We start from the raw sequence: 17,839 nt of genomic DNA, 5'->3' as shown, positions 1-17,839 counted from the left end.
TTTATTAGTCTCTGATGGTGGAGAAATGCAGAATATTCATATTCTAGTCCTCTGAATTAATACCACTGCAACGTCAGACTAAAATATACTGAACTAATACCAGACAGAGGGTTTTTTCCTCCTTTTACAGGAGTTATTGATCTTTACACTACGCAGCTAGGGCTGAGAAGATGGAAAAGATTACTAGCATCTTTCTGTAGAACAGGTGGTGCACAGTGCTGTCATTGCCTATGGAAACCTAATACTGAATAAACTTCTTTTTCTCATTGTGTTCTCTCAAAGTTGGAACAATCCCAGAGCAGCCCAGCCAGACTGTTACCCCGTCTTCTCTTGGAGCAGATGTGAGAAGCCGGATTCCTGTTGCTGGTGCGTTCATTAGTCCTTACCTTCCTTCATTATGCCTATAGATAAGGCCAGAACCATAGTCTCAGGGCACTCAGGATTGCATATGTTCCTTTGGCAGCTTCTCTTGATGCTTGGCCAGCCAGGATTTCTGTGTGCTGGTCGGTGTTGGGGTTGATCCATTCGCATCCCATCACAGAATCATAGAATAGTTAGAGTTGGAAAGGACCTTAACATCATCTAGTTCCAACCCCCCCTGCCATGCCAGTGTCTTCCAGTGTTCACAGACCCTGAGTCCCAAAAACTTGAATTCAGGACTTTAAAGTCAGTGGATTGAATGAAGGAAAAGCATCTCAAAACCCCCAACAGCTCCTCTGCCAAGTGACCTGCTTGATGTGCAGTTTCCTTGCTGCTGAGCAAGGACAGTGAGGGTCCCTTTCTCTCTAAGGGCTCCAGTGAAGGAGAGAAGCTATACCTTTATTTCCCTGCTCATGTCTCTTCCTCCTTTAGAGTCAAAAGCTGATCAGGCCTAGCAGTTTTGTGACACTGATCAGAGTGCTATCCTTAGCCACCCTTGATGCAGGTGTTTGAGATGTTTGAGCGTGATCTTGGGATCAGGTGTTTCATGTTAGAACCAGAAGATGATGTGTTTTGTTACTTTGTGTCCTCTAGGTTCCTCAGCACCTGAACACTCTTCTCGAGGGATGGGCTCCAGGCTCCACAGTGCTCCCAACCTGTCGGATTTGCATTCCTGCAGGCAGAAGATAACTAAGCAGCACTCTGATCCTCTTGTTGCTCACTTCGGTCATACCCCAGTCAGCCAGCCTCTGCAGATTCATGGCTTGCAGCACTGCCGACAGCTCAGATCCTCACCAAAGCTGTCTGAGTTCATGCAGAGAAGCCCGTTGCCAACTATAGTGGGCTCCCCTACAAAGGTACATCAAGGAGGCTGCTTTTGGGTTTCTCACAGCTTGATCTTCTTGGGCTATTTGGGGATGAACTGCTGCTGGGATGACTGACCTGGATTTATTACCGCTTGTTCGCTTTCCTTCAAGGGCTGTTTAGTGATCTGTGTGAAATGGGGTAGTGTCCTGGTTCTGAGTGGACAGATCTCCCTTGGCAGCAGTGTTCACTCTGAGCAGAGGCCAGGGGTTCAAACAGGCAGTGAAAAGGAGCTGCCCACATTAGGCAGAAGCATATTAGTGAGCTGCAGTGCCTGGGCTGGTTTGCACACAGCGACTCAGCTGATGATGCAAATGTGTGTGCAGGAGGAATCCCCAGCAGAGACAGGTGAGCAGGTGACAACCTGGTGTCCAGTGCAAAGCTGGGACAGCATTTTCACTGCTTATGTTAGGCTGCTGCAAGTTTTCAGCAGTTTGTTGTCCTTTCACTTTGGTCTTTCTGGGAGTAGGAACAAGTAACAGCATGGGGTGGGATTTCCACCTCCTTAGGTTGTTAAGCCTGTGGTTTAATTCTGATGAATAACAGGGATGAGGGGAACCTTCCTCCGTTGTTTTAAAGATGGGTCACTGTTTTTCCTGTTCTTCTCAGGCCGTGTCCCCGTTTGAGTTTCCCAAAACCCCCAGTTCCCAGAATCTCCTCACCCTCTTGGCCCACCAGGGGGTCATGGTGACTCCGACACGGAATAAAACCTTGCCAGATCTGAAGGAGATGGGTCATTTCCACTGCCAGCAGACTGGTTTGGGATTGAGGCCTGTGGAAGAGATCAAGGGCAGGTGAGCTATAGTCTGCTTTATTCAGCATTGCTTCTTTCCCTGATACAAGACAGATGGGGAGGATTTCAAACCCCATCTAACACTAAGTTTGCAGGGTTTCATCAAGTGGGGTGCAGGATTTTGTTACTAGACCAGACTCCCTGCAATTATGCAGGTGTGTGTCTTGCTCTGCCATGGGTGAGAGGGTGTTATGGGTGTTTCTTGTCCGTCAAACAGTGAGCACAGGGCTTCAGACCAGAGATGTGTTTGAAAGCCATGTGCAGAATGTCACCAGTATTGCAGGACACGAAGTCACTCAGGTGTTAGTGTTACTGCAGCTTTCTCCAGTAACCTGGAGGAGTCCCCTGATGCTAATTTCTGTATCTTCCATCAAAGGAAACTTGTGTTGTAATAATGCTGTAGTCAGTACTTGCATTACTGCACTTAGTCACAGTAGTTGCTTGCTTTCTACAAGTAGCAGGAGGTGCTTCAGGTGCTCTGTTGAAAGAGGAAGAGTGGTTATTTCAGCTCCAGATTATTCACTGTGTAGTGTTAAGTCATTGTGGGCCAGGAATGGCACAAACTGGAGAGGAAGGCAGCCGAAACATTGCACCTCTTGACTTTCTGCATCACGTTGTATGTCTTCTTTTTAGATCTCTGAGCACAGGCAGGCTCACTGACCTGCTTCTGAAGGCAGCCTTTGGGGCACAGATCTCAGAAGCTGGCAGCAATGACAGCCTGAACAATGAGAAGCCAATGGAAATTGCAGGTAGGTGGGGAGGCCAAGCAGATCTGGCTGGATATCCTGGGTTGGGGTGAACAGTTTGCCTACATGCTTCCTACAAATGGGAGGCTCCTTTTCTGATGGCTTTTGGCAAAGGAAGTGGCTGCAGTGTGTGAGGAGTGTAATGATGTTTGCTTTCTACTTCGGAGCGCTCGAAGGTCTGTGGGCTACGTGTGCTGTGTAATTGTTGGCTAGTGGTGTGATTTTTGTAGGCAGGGCTTCCTGTTTGGCCCCTTCTGAATGCGATAACATGTGGAAGTGGGAACTTTCAGCCAGGCAGCTCGAGTATGAATGGTGGCTCTGCAAGGGTGGGTCTTCCTGGGCTTGCAGGTTGGGAAGTGAGGAGTGAAGAACAGCTGCAGCAATGCCGTGATGCTGCCAGGCTCGTGTCCTGTAGTCCATGCCAGCCTGTCCTGTTGTGTTTGTGGCGGATGATGCCTCCAAAGGGAGTGCTGGCCTCTGCTGGTAACCACTGTGTCCCAAGAGAGTCTGCAGGAGCACAGAACCGCTGGGTGAGGCACACCATGCTCTGAGTAACTTTCCTGTAATGCCAGTCTGCACCTTTCAACTGTCTCCCCAGCTCCCTCAGGTGCTTACGGAGGGACCCTGCACTCTGGTGCCCGGGCTGGGGGCTCTGCCAGCCCATCCCCAGTGATTTTTACTGTTGGATCCCCTCCCAGTGGAACAACCCCCCCACAGACCACGAGGACCAGGATGTTTTCAGGTAAAGGGCTGATACCTACCTGCCTGTTCCAGTGGGAATGCCGGGGGCAGAGCAATGTGTTGAATTCCTTGGTGCTGAACAGTGGTGGTGGCAGAGGGCTGCGCAGAGCAGTCCGTGGAGCTCAGCTGGTCTAAATGCCTTTGAGGTTCTTGTGCTGGCTCTTGCCATCCACAGTTACTGGTGTGACTGTTTGCACTGGCAAAAGGGCTAATGCCAGATAGTGGTTTTCCAGTACTGGAAGAGACAGACAAACTCTTGTATTACTTCATTGCTCTCTGCTTCAGGAACGATGCTGCAGCTGTTCATAGATCCAGTGTTGCTGATAGGTCAATAGATGTAAAGTTTGTGTTGTGTTCTCATCATTTTGGATGAGCTATGAATAAAAAGTGTGACTATCTGTGCCGAGCAGTTTCTGTGCACAAGTACTGTTAGGAAAGGGCCAGTATGGCTCTGTATGTACAGTTACCAGTGGTTTTAACTTATGCTCTGAGCTGCCTGAGTAGGAGACTGGGAAATGCACTCCTGCTTGACAGATACTTCTTTTAAGACACCAGGTTCTCTGGCCTCATCAGCCAGCAGCTGAGGCTGTGGCAATTGGCCTTTTTGGGATAGTGTGTCTGGCAGCTGGAGTCTGTGTTCAGTGTAAGAAAATATTTGGACACTTTTATTTGCATTTTTGGCTTCTTTGGGTTCTCGTCTTGGCTGTTCCTCATCTGAATGTTGTTGACTCTGTTGTTAATTACTGCAGGGAAGGTTTGGATGTAACCACAATAAGCTGCTTGACTGGGATGGGGATACACATGGGCTCAGCTCCTGGGTATAGCTTGCATTTCCATCGTAACTAAAGCCACTCACATCCTTGATTGTCTGGAAAGTTGGGACCATAATCCTTTCTTTGTCTCGTCTATTTAGAGGGTAAGCTCTGTAGGGCAGACACTCTTCCAAAGCGTCTGATGGGCCTGTAGCACAATGGAGGCACTATCCTGGCTGCAGCTTCTGCAGTGTTATGAATGAAGAATTCAGACTTCCTGTATTGCTTTTGTGGGGTTAATAGCAATTTGGAAGCAGATCCAAGCACCAGTTTTTAGCAGGTTGATACTTAGGTGCTTAAGGGTCTGCCAAACAGTCAAGATCTCAGATTGGATGCCTGAAAGAGGTGGCTGTTGAATAGTGAACCTACAATACATACACAGCATTAGATCAAGGCAGTCAAAGCAATGCTGCTTGATACTTCATTTATTAGGTCTGTGCAGTAACTTCTTAAGTTATAGTTAATGGACAAAGTTAATGGTGAAAAGAAGAGCTTTGCAAGCTGAAACTCTGCACCCCGAGTGCTTGGACAAGCCATGAGTAAGATCTCTTGATGGATACAAAGGCAGAGCCTTTTCATGAGTCATCAGAGCAACTTCTGCAAACAGCCTCTCGGAATTACAGGGTATCCAGAATGTGATGCTGTTGGTCCTTCCCTCTCTCTGAAAGATCTGGCAATGCTCTGCCAGTCTTTGATGATCCACTTAGCTTTGAAGCACAGCTGCCAACAGGGAGGAGAGGAGACTGAGCCTCTCCGCAGATCAGTTGTGCATTATTATATTGCTGAACCTTCTGAAGGCAGGGTAGGGCAGCAAATTAAATTCATGGGTAGAAGAGAAACATCTCCCTCCAAAGGGTTGGTGACAGTGGAGAATATTGTCCTGGTAGAATTAGCAGAGTATTGTAGCTGATATTGGCATCCCCCTGTGAGACAGAACATGACTCTCTGTGTCACTGGATATAAAACCCTCTGGAGTGGTGAATGTATTATGAATACCCTGAGACAAACTCCTTTTGAAGTGTCCGTCTTTTATATGCATGTGCTCCTAGGGTGGACTCAGTGGTCAAGAAGGAGAAAAGATGATGATGATGAGGGGATTGTCTGATGGACACCATACATACTGGTTGTCCTGAATCCTGAGGTTAGGGTCCTGACTCAGCTGAAGTCACTTCTTCTCTGCCCAGCCTCCTATTTGTAAAGAGGGGGAAGCAGAAATGCAGGGCATGTAATGGAAAGTTCTCCTGGTTTATATCTAAGGGGCTGATGTTTTAAAACCATAATAAAACCGTCACTTATCAGAGGTGCTTGTTCAGTGATGGGGAGCTGGGGTTCAAACCATGCTGATCCTTGGCTGGGAACTTGGCTGTGGTAGTGTATCATAAAAATCAGCTCAGGAAATCACTGCAGGATTCAGAAAGGGTTTGGGTGACAAAAGAAAGAATTGTCCCCATAACCAACACCCATTGTGGAAGGTGTGTTAAATCTGCTTGAGCTCCTAAGCTGGTCTACCCGAGTCACTAAGGAGTTTAGGTTGGGGAGTGGTTACTCTGCATCAAGAGTTGTTGTGACCTCCTCCAAAGTACCTGTTGCTGGCTCCTATAGGATCCAGGATCCTACAGGACTGTCCCCTCTGCTGACCTACTGTTAATGCTTTCAGTAATCCCTTTGTCTGTTTTTCTTCCCAGTGGGATCTTCCAGCTCCCTCAGTTCTGGAGGCTCATTCACCGGCAGGCACTTGGCAGTGGGAGCTGGTGGGGATGCTGCAGAAGGCCCCTCAAGTCTCCGGTACGCTTTTGCTGATCCCATCACCGCCAACCTGGAAGGGGCTGTTACATTTGAGGCACCAGAGTTGCCCGAAGAGACACTCATGGAGGTGGGTACATCCTGGGCAAAGGATGGGGGAGTAAAATTAAAGCACATCCAGAGGTCAGATGACTCCATGTTTACAGCCAAGGGTTTGCTTCTCAAGGTGGAGCTGAGTGGTTTCAAAGACAGCAAGGCCAGTGAAGTGCTCAGAAAAGCCAGGGCATGCATGGCATAGTGACTTTTGAGTCTGCTGCCAAACTGTTTAATCCATGACCAGCGTTAAAAGTCACCATTTCCAAAGCTGAACTGGCAGGTTGGAAACATCTGGTGCGTCCTGTATGAACAGCTTCTGAAGAAAACCTGGCTAATTTGGGCTTTCTCCCTTATAAAAGGCGTGACATAGCAGACTTAGAGCGTGAGTAGCTCAGTGTATATCGTGTGCTGCCTCCCGCATGCACTTGGGGAGTCAGGCAGTGATACAGCCTCAACTGAAAGAGTCTGAACTAGAGTAAACCTGACACTTGTGTTACTGATGGGGTTGGGGGGACACCGTGTTCTGCACTAGAACAGCTGAACCAGATTGTGGAGCTGAAAGGCTGCCACGCTTCCCTTCTGTGCGGGCTGAAGCAGAGCAAATGCTTTTGTAGCTGAGATATATTTGAAATGTAGGTCAGGCTGCCCATTTGCAGCAGAGGTGGGAGGAAGATTCAGGCACATTTTTAGCTCTACTTGTGATGCCTCCTTGGGCTGTCTGCGACTGGGGAAGGCTCTTTGTATCTGCATTTTGCTGGTGTTGCTAAAACCCCCTAGATAGCCTCAGAGAAACACATACATTGTTATAAGGATGTGGGTTTGCTCTTATACTTCAGGTTTTATTTAGTTTTTGTTGTTGTTGTTAATTATGCATTGAATTGCATCGTTTGCTCAATTACCTGCGGAGCCAAAGGGCTAGGATTTTCAGCATTGGTGTGATCACAATAGTAGTGAGTTTAAGTGAGCATCCTACCTGTGTGAGGTCCCAGAAGTATGGGCCCCTGCTGGCTGCCACCACTGTGGACACTGGACTGAAGTGTCATAAGGAAGTATGAACTTGATATTGTTAACAGCACTCAAGTTCTGTCTGCAATGAGTCATTTGGGTTCAGTCATCGTTATTGCTGAGCACAGGGATCCATCTGCATGTCACAAAACCTTTACAGTGTATTTCAAGACCCCTTTGTGCCCTGTGGAGTTGACCACAATGCAAACCTGGCAGGCTTTCTCATTTCTGCTGATGCTTCCAGGGCATTGAAATCTCACTGCCTGAGCACTATCCTTGTTTATCTTGGGCAAAGCTGTTGTATTCAGATGGGTGGTTCTTCCATCTTCTGTAAGTTTCTTTAGGTGCAGACAAGGCAAATTAGACGGTTTAGTTTCTTTTGCAGTGTTTTATAAACACAATACAGATGGCTACAGAAGGAAAGACTCCTGTGATGCCAAGTGAGGCCACAAATGCTGGGATAAGTAACAGAAGCTGACTGTATATAAACAGAGAAGAAGGACTGTGCATTGGTTAGAGATACCAGGCTGAGACCTGCAAGATCTCAGCAGTTTCCTGCTCTGCCACAAACTTGTTGTATGACTCGGTGATTACTTAATCTCCAGGTTCCTTCTTTGCTTTTAAAGAAAACAGAGGAAGATGGAGATAACACTTCCTTACCATACTGGAGTGTCCAGGTAGCACGAGAGTGGGAGGAGAGATTCATGATTCAGATAGTCAAAGCTGCCTTAGCAGCCAAGTGCCTGAGCCAGTGAATGCAAACCAAAAGATTGCAGAACTTGAGGACTAGGAAGGTTTTGATAAATTCGTGCAGGAAACATCCTTACCCAGCCCCCTTTGAGCGAACTGAGCCACTGAGTATGTAAAGATCAAGCAGGTTAGAGAGTACAAAGAGTGGTGTTTCATCTGATCCAGGCAGCAGTTCTTTTTGTAGACCCACAAGCACAGTTTTTCCACAAACACTTCCCAAAAATGCTTGCAGTGACTTCAGCAGTGCAGCTTCCCAGCAATGGGGTAATTCCCTTTGATCTGTAATAGCAGAAGAAAAACTCCTTTGAAATGAACATAGCACTTAGTGTGAGAGGCTCTCTGCCCTCACTAGCTGGACAGGAGCTGCAGATAAAAGGTTGTCCTTGCTGTTTCTTCAGAGGACCTCACCCAGGACTCACTGCACTGAACTGGGAGAATATAAAGACCAAGAGCTTAGTGAGGGCTGTAGGGGGGACACGCTTTGTGTGCAGTTTTCTGCAGCACAGGAGATTGTCACTCTCATGAAATCCACACTCACATTCAGTTTGTACCAGCATTACTGTGGTGGGGGCCGGAGCTGGGCCCATAGTGCAGATGAGGTCTCCCCCTTCCTGGCTGACTTCTGAAAGAGTCCCACAGAGCTGGGATTCTGCTTGGGAAGGGGACATGTAATTCTGGAGCACATCTCACCAGCTTCTTCAGGGAGCTGCCTGGAAGTTTCTGGCCTGGGGCTGTGGCTTGCTGCTGTTACTGTGGAGGAGGAACTGGTGCCATGCAGCGGCTGAGTTTGGCTGTCCTTGCCCAAAGCAGAGGTGTTAGGGGGGTTTGGGGTGCAGGTGCTGTTTCTGTTAGCTGGGATGAGCTGCTGGCACAGCTCTAGGTGAGCAGCTCTCCCTGGCGTACCAGTGTTCCCTCTGTAACCCCCCGTTGGCATCCCTTCAACAGCAAGAGCACACTGACATCCTGCGCAGCCTCCGCTTCACCCTGGCCTTTGTCCACTACGTGATGGAAATTGCTGCCCTTAAAGGCAGCTCCAGTGAGATGAGCAGCTCCGTGACAGCCGAGTACCAGCTCCAGGAGAGCGTGGTGGCCGACCAGATCAGCCTCCTCAGCCGGGAGTGGAGGTAAGGACCAGGGAGAGATGCCCAGATTCCAAGTCTCTGTCACTTCATCCCATAGCAGAAGTCCTTCAGGTCACTCACTACTGTCCCTTCACCTATTGTGCTTTCTTTACAGCTATGCAGAGCAGCTGGTGCTGTACCTGAAAGTAGCAGAGCTTCTGTCCTCAGGGCTGCAGATGGCCATAGAGCAGATCAAAGCTGGCAAGCTGTGCCTCTCCTCCACTGTCAAGCAAGGTAAGGGGCTGCTGAGCACAGAGGATTCCTCTGGAATGGAAGTATTAAAAGTATGGCAACGGGGTGAGTGTGAACCCCCACTCATATGTCCAGGGATTGTTTCTTATTGTCCCCTTGTACAGTCAGGTCTGGTTTTATTAACTCTGAGAGATTATTCCTCTCTTCACATTGACTTCATGTCCCAGAGGTCTTGCTCATGCCCTGGTGAGAATCTTCAGCACTAATTAGTGAGAGGGGATGTACCTTTTCTGATTCCTTGTTCATCTCTATCGCAGGTGCTTATTTGTACTTGAGTAAGCCCAACTTAATTACACAGTGCATGTCCTAGGAAGTGCTTAGCTGGCAAATGGAGACCTGTCCTGGCAGTGATGATTTTTCAAGTGAAACAGAAACACAGGAAGTACAGTACTGGTAATGCCAGCGTCACTTCTTTGTTAGTGTTATGGCCTTAATGTTTGCATCTGACTGGCTGGCTTGTGATGCAAGCTGGCTGTGATTCAGTGATTAGAAAAAACAGCTTTAAAACTATCACTGTAATATTACTGAGGGAACCTTCTGAAGCAATTGGAGTACTTGACCCACCAGCCACCTTCCCCAAGAGCTCAGTCTTTGAAAGTACTTGTGTTGCCTTGGGATGGGGTGTAAAATAATAGCAGTTAAAGCAGTGAGCACACAGACCTTGTAGCAGGCACTGTGGAGCAAGATACACAGGTTTAGCTGCACATCTTCCATGAGTTCAGGCTAACAGGAATGTTGGCATGACCCAAATCACTCCTTTCAGGGCAGATTGCAGCATCTAGATTTGTAGTGTATTTTGTCCTTCTGTGTGGGGAAATTGGGCAAGGCTGTCCTGTCTTGTTTCTCTCACCACAAAATCTGTTTCCTTTAGGTTTTTTGGGGCACAGTGAGGACAAGAGGGTTTTCAAGATACTTGTGTCCCATGTATGTGGAAAAATCAGGGAAGCATGACCAGGACACTGCCCTGGAATGTCCCTGGGTGGTGTGTGCCAGGCAGGGTCTGTACCCACAGCAGTCTCTTCTCTGCCTCTCTGCTGTCTTACCTCTGCCTGGCAAGGCTAGATTGGGATGCAGGGCCTGGCTCATGTGAGGCTGCACCTCTGCATCATAGCTGAGAGGCAGGTTCATGGTGTGTGTTGATTTGCCTCCCCCAGGAGTGAATGACTCAATGTGGGGTTTTTCAGTGTGCAAGTAGCAGTTAATACTCATCAGATGCTGGTGGGAGTTTGTATCCATAACTTTGTGTAGGCCGTGCCATGCAGCTAAGGAAACTCAAACCTGGGGCATCACTTGCTGAGCTAGATTGGTATTTAATCAGAATCACCCTTGATTCCTGATTCTTTATCCTGTAACCTTCCCATACGAGCTGCTGTGTTCAGGAAAGGAGGTGGCCTTTCACAGGCATCAGTGTCCTTTCTTCCTGCGACAGCAGAGTCCCAAGAGAGATTCCCTTGCTTAGTCAGTGCTGCTCATCCACATGCAGCTCCAGCAGCTACCACACACTGGTCACGTACTTCTTCACGGCACGTCAGCACCCATCAGGTAGCAGAAGCTTTGTATCTGGCACATCTGTTGCTTCTGGTAGTGCATGAGACATCTTGCACGGTGCAAACTGCTCTGCCTTGTGGCAGCTGAAGGAAACAGACCTGGCCTCAGGTGAACTGGGCATATGTGTAAGTGTTGCCACATGCAGGCTTATAACTGGGGAAGGTGACAGAGGAAAGGAGACAGAGCCTGTTGGTACAGCAGGTACTTCCCTACCAGTCTTCTGTTTTGAACATAACTCTGTTGTCTTGAAATTACTTATTTGAGGTCCTGTACATGGAGATTAGGAGGCACAGGGAGGATTTAGGAGTATTGCCTAAAGCATTTCCTTCCTTTACTCTAGTTGTGAAGAAGCTGAATGAGCTTTACAAATCCAGTGTCTCATCCTGCCACTGCCTCAACATGAGACTCCAGAGGTTCTTCTTGGACAAACAGAAGCTCATGGATCGGATCAACAGCATCACTGCAGAGAAGCTCATCTTCAGCTATGCTGTGCAAATGGTAATAACCACACAGTGCCTGGAAACAGGGTTAGCACAGAGCAAGTGTTGGGCAGTAATGGTTCCTGCTCATGATGCTGTGTGCAGCCTCTGGGTGAAGGAGGTGCTCAGGCAGTGGAGGGGCCATTGGGTCTGGTCTGGGGGTAACCTCTTGGAATCGGGGTGTTGTTTCAGGTACAGTCTGCAGCCCTGGATGAGATGTTCCATCACAGAGAGGACTGTGCACAGAGGTACCACAAGGCTCTGCTGCTCATGGAGGGGCTCCTGAACATCATCACTGAACAGGGCGACATAGAAAACATCAATAAATGTGAGTGTTCAGTGACTTCTCTTTTAATCCCACTACAAAATGTGGGGGTTTAGCTGCATGGATGAGAAATTTCTTTAGCTGCATCTTGGAGGACAGAGCAGAGATCTCTTGGCTTGTTACAGCTGCTTCAGCCTGGCCTCCTGCTTTCCCAGTGGGAAAACTGTTAGAAATGCAGATCCCAGATCTGAGCCATACTTTGAGTTTCCCATGCAGAGCAATTGCCAGGGCTTTGCTGAAGCTTTTGATGTGTGAAGAAACTCGCTGAAGGAAGTGGTTTGGCAACAGCAAGGACCTGGGTTTGGTTTCCAGCAGGAACCATCCCTCTGACTGCACAGAGCATTTGAACATGAAACTGCAGCGGCTGTGGGGCAGTGACGGCTGATCACAGCAAGGGCTCCTCCTAAAACAGGGCTGCTCCCCAGCCTGGTTCCCAGCCCCTGGCCTAGCTGAGAAGGCAGCAGACAAATACTTCCCTCATCAAGTGCTTGCTGTAGCAGTGAAAGCTGAACTCTTCCCTACTTGCTGTTGTTTGGCTTCCTCTCCCAGGGACAGATGGACCCCTCTGTCTGCTGCTCTGGGCTGTCACCTCCCTCGTGCTCTCCCTTCGTCAGGAAGGGTGTTACTGTGCTGCTGCAGGCTCTGCACTGTGTGGAGTGGAAAGCACTGACCTCACTTGCTCAGAGAGCACTTTCCCTGCCCTTACGGCTGGGGTTAATCATTGCTGTTGTCCCTCTCTGTGGGAGGGGATGGGTAATAGTTATTGTCTGTTGGAGCAGCTTGACTTGGCCACAGCCAAACCAGCCCATCTGCAGCCATCCCAACGGCATCGGTATGGCTGAAGGGAACGGCTGCAGCTGGGAAACCATTGCCTCTCCCCATTGCTGGCTTCCCACTGCCTTCTATGGGCCAGCATCCAGAGTGCTGCCAGGCTGCTCCAGCCATCCGTGCAGGCAGAGCTCACGGATGGGTAATGAGAGGAGAGGTTTCTGTCTCACAAGCAATCAGTCAGTTAATTATCACCAGCTCTCAGAGCTGACCTGAGGCTCACTGAAGGAGAGCAAAGGGAGATTGGCAGGTCATGTGCGGTACCTGAGGGCTCAGTGAATAGGGAGTACTAAGTAGTGTCTGTTGTACTGTTTCTTACCGAACCTAAATCACATCTTTTGTCCAGAGATACAGCTAATGTATCTAATAGAATTGTTTTCCCAAGTGATATCCTGGTATTCCCTGTTTTACCCTCTGTTCCAGCTTCCCAATTGAGCTGTTCTCTGGTAGGCTGTAGTGGGCATACATTTGATTTTAGATCTCAGGTATATGATAACTTCATTCTGAAAAGTAAAACAATGAACCTAAAAATAACAGCAAGTCTTCCTGTGAGAGGAATTGATTCCACCAAACACTGAGCTTTTGAGAGAGTCTTGGGCTCAGACAATGAAGATCTGGCACTGACAGACCTGGGCTGTGTCAGTCTCCCAGTTGTAAGTCATGACAAATGGCATTGCAGACCTTGAATCATCCTGCCTGCTGGCAAAAGCCACTCCAATAAATAGAAGTGATTAAATTGTTCCCAGCAGCTGGTGGTTCTTTATAATATCTTGATACCTCTGTCAGAACAGGCTTTCATTGCTGCATCTCTGATTATTCACCCCTTTGACCTGTCCCTTCCCAGCGTGGTGGCTGTGGTCAGGCCCTCACCTAGCCTAAAGCCGTGCCTGGTAATGATTCTCAAAGGGCTGCTTTGATTTGATGGAGTTCTGCCTTTTCCTCCCAGTTTCCAGCATGTTTTGGTTGTCATTATATTGCCAGGGAGATGAGAGGCTGATTTCTTGCGGTGTTGTTTTGTGTCCCAGGTAAGCTGTGCATCGAGCGCAGGCTGTCAGCGCTGCTGTCGGGGTTCTGTGCCTGATGTCCACGGTTGCTGTTCCTCACGCCCCAGCCGATGGCTTTGTCTCCAGTGTCCTGCTGCTGCGGTGGGAAGCAGTTCTGGCAGCAGGAGCCCTGGAGGATGAACTGCTCAGTGTTTCGTATGACGACACTTTGGGAAGTTGTTCCACGGACTCGGATCCCTTTGTGGGGATGTGTGACTGCAGCAAGCACAAATACTCCCCTGCCCAAAGGCCTGGGCGAAGGTATAGCCGACGTGGAAAGGTTTCCCTCGTTGCCAGAGGGGTTGAAGGATAGAAATCTGCTTCTTCCCAGCACTTTGAAGGATAAGACTGCCTATCCCTCTTGCTTAAGAACAGGGTATTCCAGTGCTGTGTCCATTGCAGGCGATGGATGTGCTGAAACTGCTGGCTTCAGTTAACGCTGGAGGGCGTCATTCAGAAATCAAGGCCAGTTTGTGTACTTCCCCCTACCCAGCTGAGAGCCAGGCATCTTCAAGCTTCCTGGCACCCTGAGGTTCCTCTCCTTTCCCTCCACTGTCCCTTCTCACACGTGTTTATGCCTTGGAGTGCTTACTGAATGGCAGAGAGGAGGGAGGCAGCTCCCTATTGCCTGAGTGCTGCTGAAGTAGCTCCCACCTCGACAGACTTGCTGAGCGAGGCAGAGGATGCGCTGCGCTGGGGCAGGTTGTGTCTCCCTTGTGGGCAAACCATGCAGGGAGAGAGACTGCAGAGAGAGCAGGAGGATGACAAAGTATTAATGCTCCTGTGTTGGTAAGAAGCCAAAATGAATCTGTTCCTCGCTTGCTCCCCAAGCTCAGCGGTTTCAACATGAAGGACTCGTGGCTGCTCAGTAGGTATCTACCAGGAGGAAGCACTAGCGCTGTCCTGCTTTCAGCTCGATAACCCCTTTCCTGGAGCCCTCACCCCACCCCAAACTGAAAACACTAGCTTTGTGAATCAAAGGAGCACTTTACTCACTATGGGAACTTTGAGGAGTTGACTTTGCATCACACAACAACCCAGGAACATCACGACTGTTAGGAATGCTGTTCTTTTTATTCCTTTTCCTTGCTTCCTGGTTGTTTTATTGCACTACGTGTGTGCGTATATTAATATGTATTCCTTTGGGTGAATATATATTGATATAGGTCTGGTTTGTGTGTAACTGTATGTATTTAACTGTACTGTATCTTGTGAGTGTGAGGCAGAAAGCACTGCAGAGTCCGTGCTGTTCCTCCTCCACAGCAGGCAAAGCTGACTTGCAGTACCAAGGTTTGTTTTGTTATTTAAATGTTCTTTTAAGGACAGTCAGTATAAAGCTTTTTAAAGAGCTCAAGAACAGGCGTTCAGATCCCACACACAATTGGAAACCCTTTTTTTTAAGTTTTATTTGCTGCTTTGTGTTTTTTATAAAGAAATCTCGTAGTGTTCAGTTTTATGTTCAGCATTTCTTCTAAGGAGACTCTGTAGCCAAATGAGATTGTGGGTGCGAGTGGCTCTGGTTGAGGCTTTGGATGCTGTGAGCATGTGTGAGAGGAGAGCTGGCTGCCTTTCCGTCTGCGTGTGCATGTGTGTGTCTTAATTTATCAGTCGTGGCAGTATTCTATTAGCGCTGGGCAGAAAAGGATCTTTGAAAGCAACTCAAAACCTCAGGCTTTGTTCTTTTGGGATCTCAACGTATTTTGCACATGGTGGTTAAGTCCTCGTCGCTTTTTTTCCTCTCAATATTGGGCACGTTCAGTGTGATACTTTACAAAGGGTTTCAGGAGCAACTCGATTGACTTTGGAGCTGGCATCATCTTTGGCAACATGGGCTTTGAAACGCCAATAAATGAATTCAAAGATACTCCCAGTTGCCCCAAACAGGGATGTTTAAGTGTAGCTTTCACAAATGCTTCAGTGTTGGGCCGCTGTTACATCCTGCACTCACAGCCTGCTGCTTCTGTGGCCATCGTGCTCGTGCCTGGGACAAAGAAGGATACAACCCCAGCCAGCCGAGGCCCAGCCTGTGGATGGGAGCCCCGAGGAGCCCCAGACTGCTGCCCAAAGGCTGTTGCCAGCGCTGCAAAGGGCTACGCTGCGGGAGGTGGCACGGGAGCACTAAGCCAGGACTGACTCCGCAATAGACACCCCGAGCCCTCCCAGCACGCACCGAGAGCCTCCAGCCCAGGACACGCAGGTAGGATGGTCCCTGCGCATGGCGAGCTCAGCACTAAGCTTCCAGCCCTGCTTCATTACTTGAATGTATCCAAATCGTCCACATTCAATGTACACAAGTATATATTGCTCCAAAAAAGTGTGGTTTACAGACCTACAGCCGATACATATGTATGTGTTTGTGTATATACATACGAGGAGGTGTGTGTGTGCGTGTATGTGTATAGATACACACGCAGACACAGACGTGTATATATAGGTTTTCTCTCAATACTTGAAACTTAGCCACTGTGCTTGAAATAAAAAACAACAAAAACACACAAGAAAACACACAAACCCACCCCAAAAACTGGGGGGGAGGGGGGGAACTAAAAAAATGAGACAGGTGATTTATTTTGCCATCACTTTGGTGACTTTCTTTTTTATCTAATTGCATGGAGCGTGAAACCAACTTTTTTGGTGAATATTTATTGCTTTGTAGACAAGGTATGCAAAAAAAAAAAAAAAAACCAAAAAAAAAGGAGAAAAAAGCAAGAAACCAGCCCAAAAGCAGCCCCTACCTGTGACGTTGCTAGTGTAGTCCACCCGCTGGTGTCATGGCTTCCTTCCTGTTGCAGCGTTTGTGTCTGGCGTCTTCAATAGATTTCAAGAAACCTCAGTCTAATAAACACGTCCCTTCAGGTCTGTGAGAGCGGATGGTGGTGATGTTCTTTATCAGCAATGCTTGAGACTTTGTCAACGTTTTTTATTTGTGTTTTGTGTGACTTTTTTTTTTTTGGCTTTAAATTGTACAACACCAATTTAAGAAAATAAAACTGATTTGAAATTGTTAGCGCTCTGTTGTCAGTGCTTCATGATCCCACTCAGGGCAGTGTCTGAGTGAGGGGTTTCGTGTGGTGCTACCAGCTTTGCATTTCAGGTGGAAAAGTGCTGTTATCCCCTTTCCACAGAGGATGAAGATCAGAAAAGTTCCCTTGCCTAAAGCCACACATGAAGCCTTTGAACCTGGAAACCATTAAGCCAGTTTCTAGATGGGTGCTGTAGTCACTGTTCATCCTTCTTACCTGGACATACTCTCTTGTTATGGTTAGAAACTCTGTCATGAGTTGACAGCAGATCCCATCCAGGCAGATGCTTAAATATCATCCCTGTTTCAGTATTTACAAGTTGGAGCAATGTATTAGTTGGTACTCCAGCATGAAGCACACTGGGGCAGCGGTGTCTGTAGGGACAGTGTAGGTTCATGGTGGTGTTTTAATGCATTATTTTAAGCCCCAGTGTTTTTTAATCAATAGAGCCAGGCAGCTTGTTGCTGTACAGCAGAAAGTACTTCAAGATGAAGTGTGAGCATAGTGGTAAGATTTGGGTGGTTTTAACTAAGTATTTTTCTGCCATGTTTGTACTTGTTGCAGTTTGACATTTGAACACAAGGTGTTGGCTTCCTTGTGCCCATGTCAAAAAGTCACTGGACGTGGCAAAAAGTTCAGTGAGGATCCTGTGAGCATCGGTCCTGACTTCAGGTGCCAGGTAGGTAGTTGTAGTGCCTGCTCTGCATGGAAGGCTGTATGATGGGGAGCTGGGCTCTGCACTGGGACATAAGAACCATCCTGTATAGTCCAGTCCAGTCCTTCCACTTAGAGAAACTTTGGCCATAAAGGTGTAAACTTTCAGGAGCCAAATACCACAATTCCACCGAACGGTTCCCAGAACTCCTCGTGCTGTGCTGTGCATGTTGTTGGCCATGAGCATCCCTGGAGATCCCTGTACAGGGTGACTGCCTGTACAGCCACTTGCCTCTATTGTCTTTTGGCAAGAAGAGACCCGATTTCAAAATCCTGATTTACCAAGAGCTGGAATTGTTTTTTCTTGCTTGCCCTATTTATAACTCTTGTTTCCTGCCCCTGCCTTTCCCACCACAGGGAACTGGACACTGTGTGTTCGCTCCGTGAGAATGATCCTGCCTGGAAGCACCAGGCTCTGGTCACTTGACGTTAGTGTTGACTCATGGGCAGGGATTCCTTTTCCCTACAGCGCTGCTCCATGCCTGGCAGCTCAGCATGCTTGGATCTTTGGGGATTTTGGTGTTATGGGGGCGTGG

At 48.2% G+C, this 17,839-nt stretch overlaps 1 protein-coding gene across 3 annotated transcripts in view; it reads left to right on the top strand.

Annotated features, from left to right (window-relative positions):
* The window catches only part of ULK1 (unc-51 like autophagy activating kinase 1), an 81,202-nt gene extending 64,629 nt beyond the window's left edge, over window positions 1–16,573 (top strand). For 2 of the 3 annotated variants that reach the window (XM_005147728.4, XM_031047927.2), the window contains exons 19-29: window positions 283–366; window positions 1,015–1,277; window positions 1,894–2,078; window positions 2,711–2,826; window positions 3,422–3,565; window positions 6,062–6,249; window positions 8,916–9,094; window positions 9,207–9,325; window positions 11,232–11,389; window positions 11,563–11,698; window positions 13,549–16,573. In XM_005147728.4, the coding sequence (XP_005147785.2) occupies window positions 283–366; window positions 1,015–1,277; window positions 1,894–2,078; window positions 2,711–2,826; window positions 3,422–3,565; window positions 6,062–6,249; window positions 8,916–9,094; window positions 9,207–9,325; window positions 11,232–11,389; window positions 11,563–11,698; window positions 13,549–13,604 (1,628 nt within the window). In that variant the 3' untranslated portion in view covers window positions 13,605–16,573. The remainder of the gene's footprint in view (window positions 1–282; window positions 367–1,014; window positions 1,278–1,893; window positions 2,079–2,710; window positions 2,827–3,421; window positions 3,566–6,061; window positions 6,250–8,915; window positions 9,095–9,206; window positions 9,326–11,231; window positions 11,390–11,562; window positions 11,699–13,548) is intronic. The other variant, XM_031047928.2, reaches the window with a different exon arrangement.
* Window positions 16,574–17,839: the final 1,266 nt, after the last annotated feature.

Source organism: Melopsittacus undulatus, chromosome 12 (assembly GCF_012275295.1).
Source record: "Melopsittacus undulatus isolate bMelUnd1 chromosome 12, bMelUnd1.mat.Z, whole genome shotgun sequence".
Classification (NCBI taxonomy): domain Eukaryota; kingdom Metazoa; phylum Chordata; class Aves; order Psittaciformes; family Psittaculidae; genus Melopsittacus; species Melopsittacus undulatus.
Note: the sequence above shows the minus strand (reverse complement) of the source record. Positions and strands in the feature narration are given on the sequence as shown.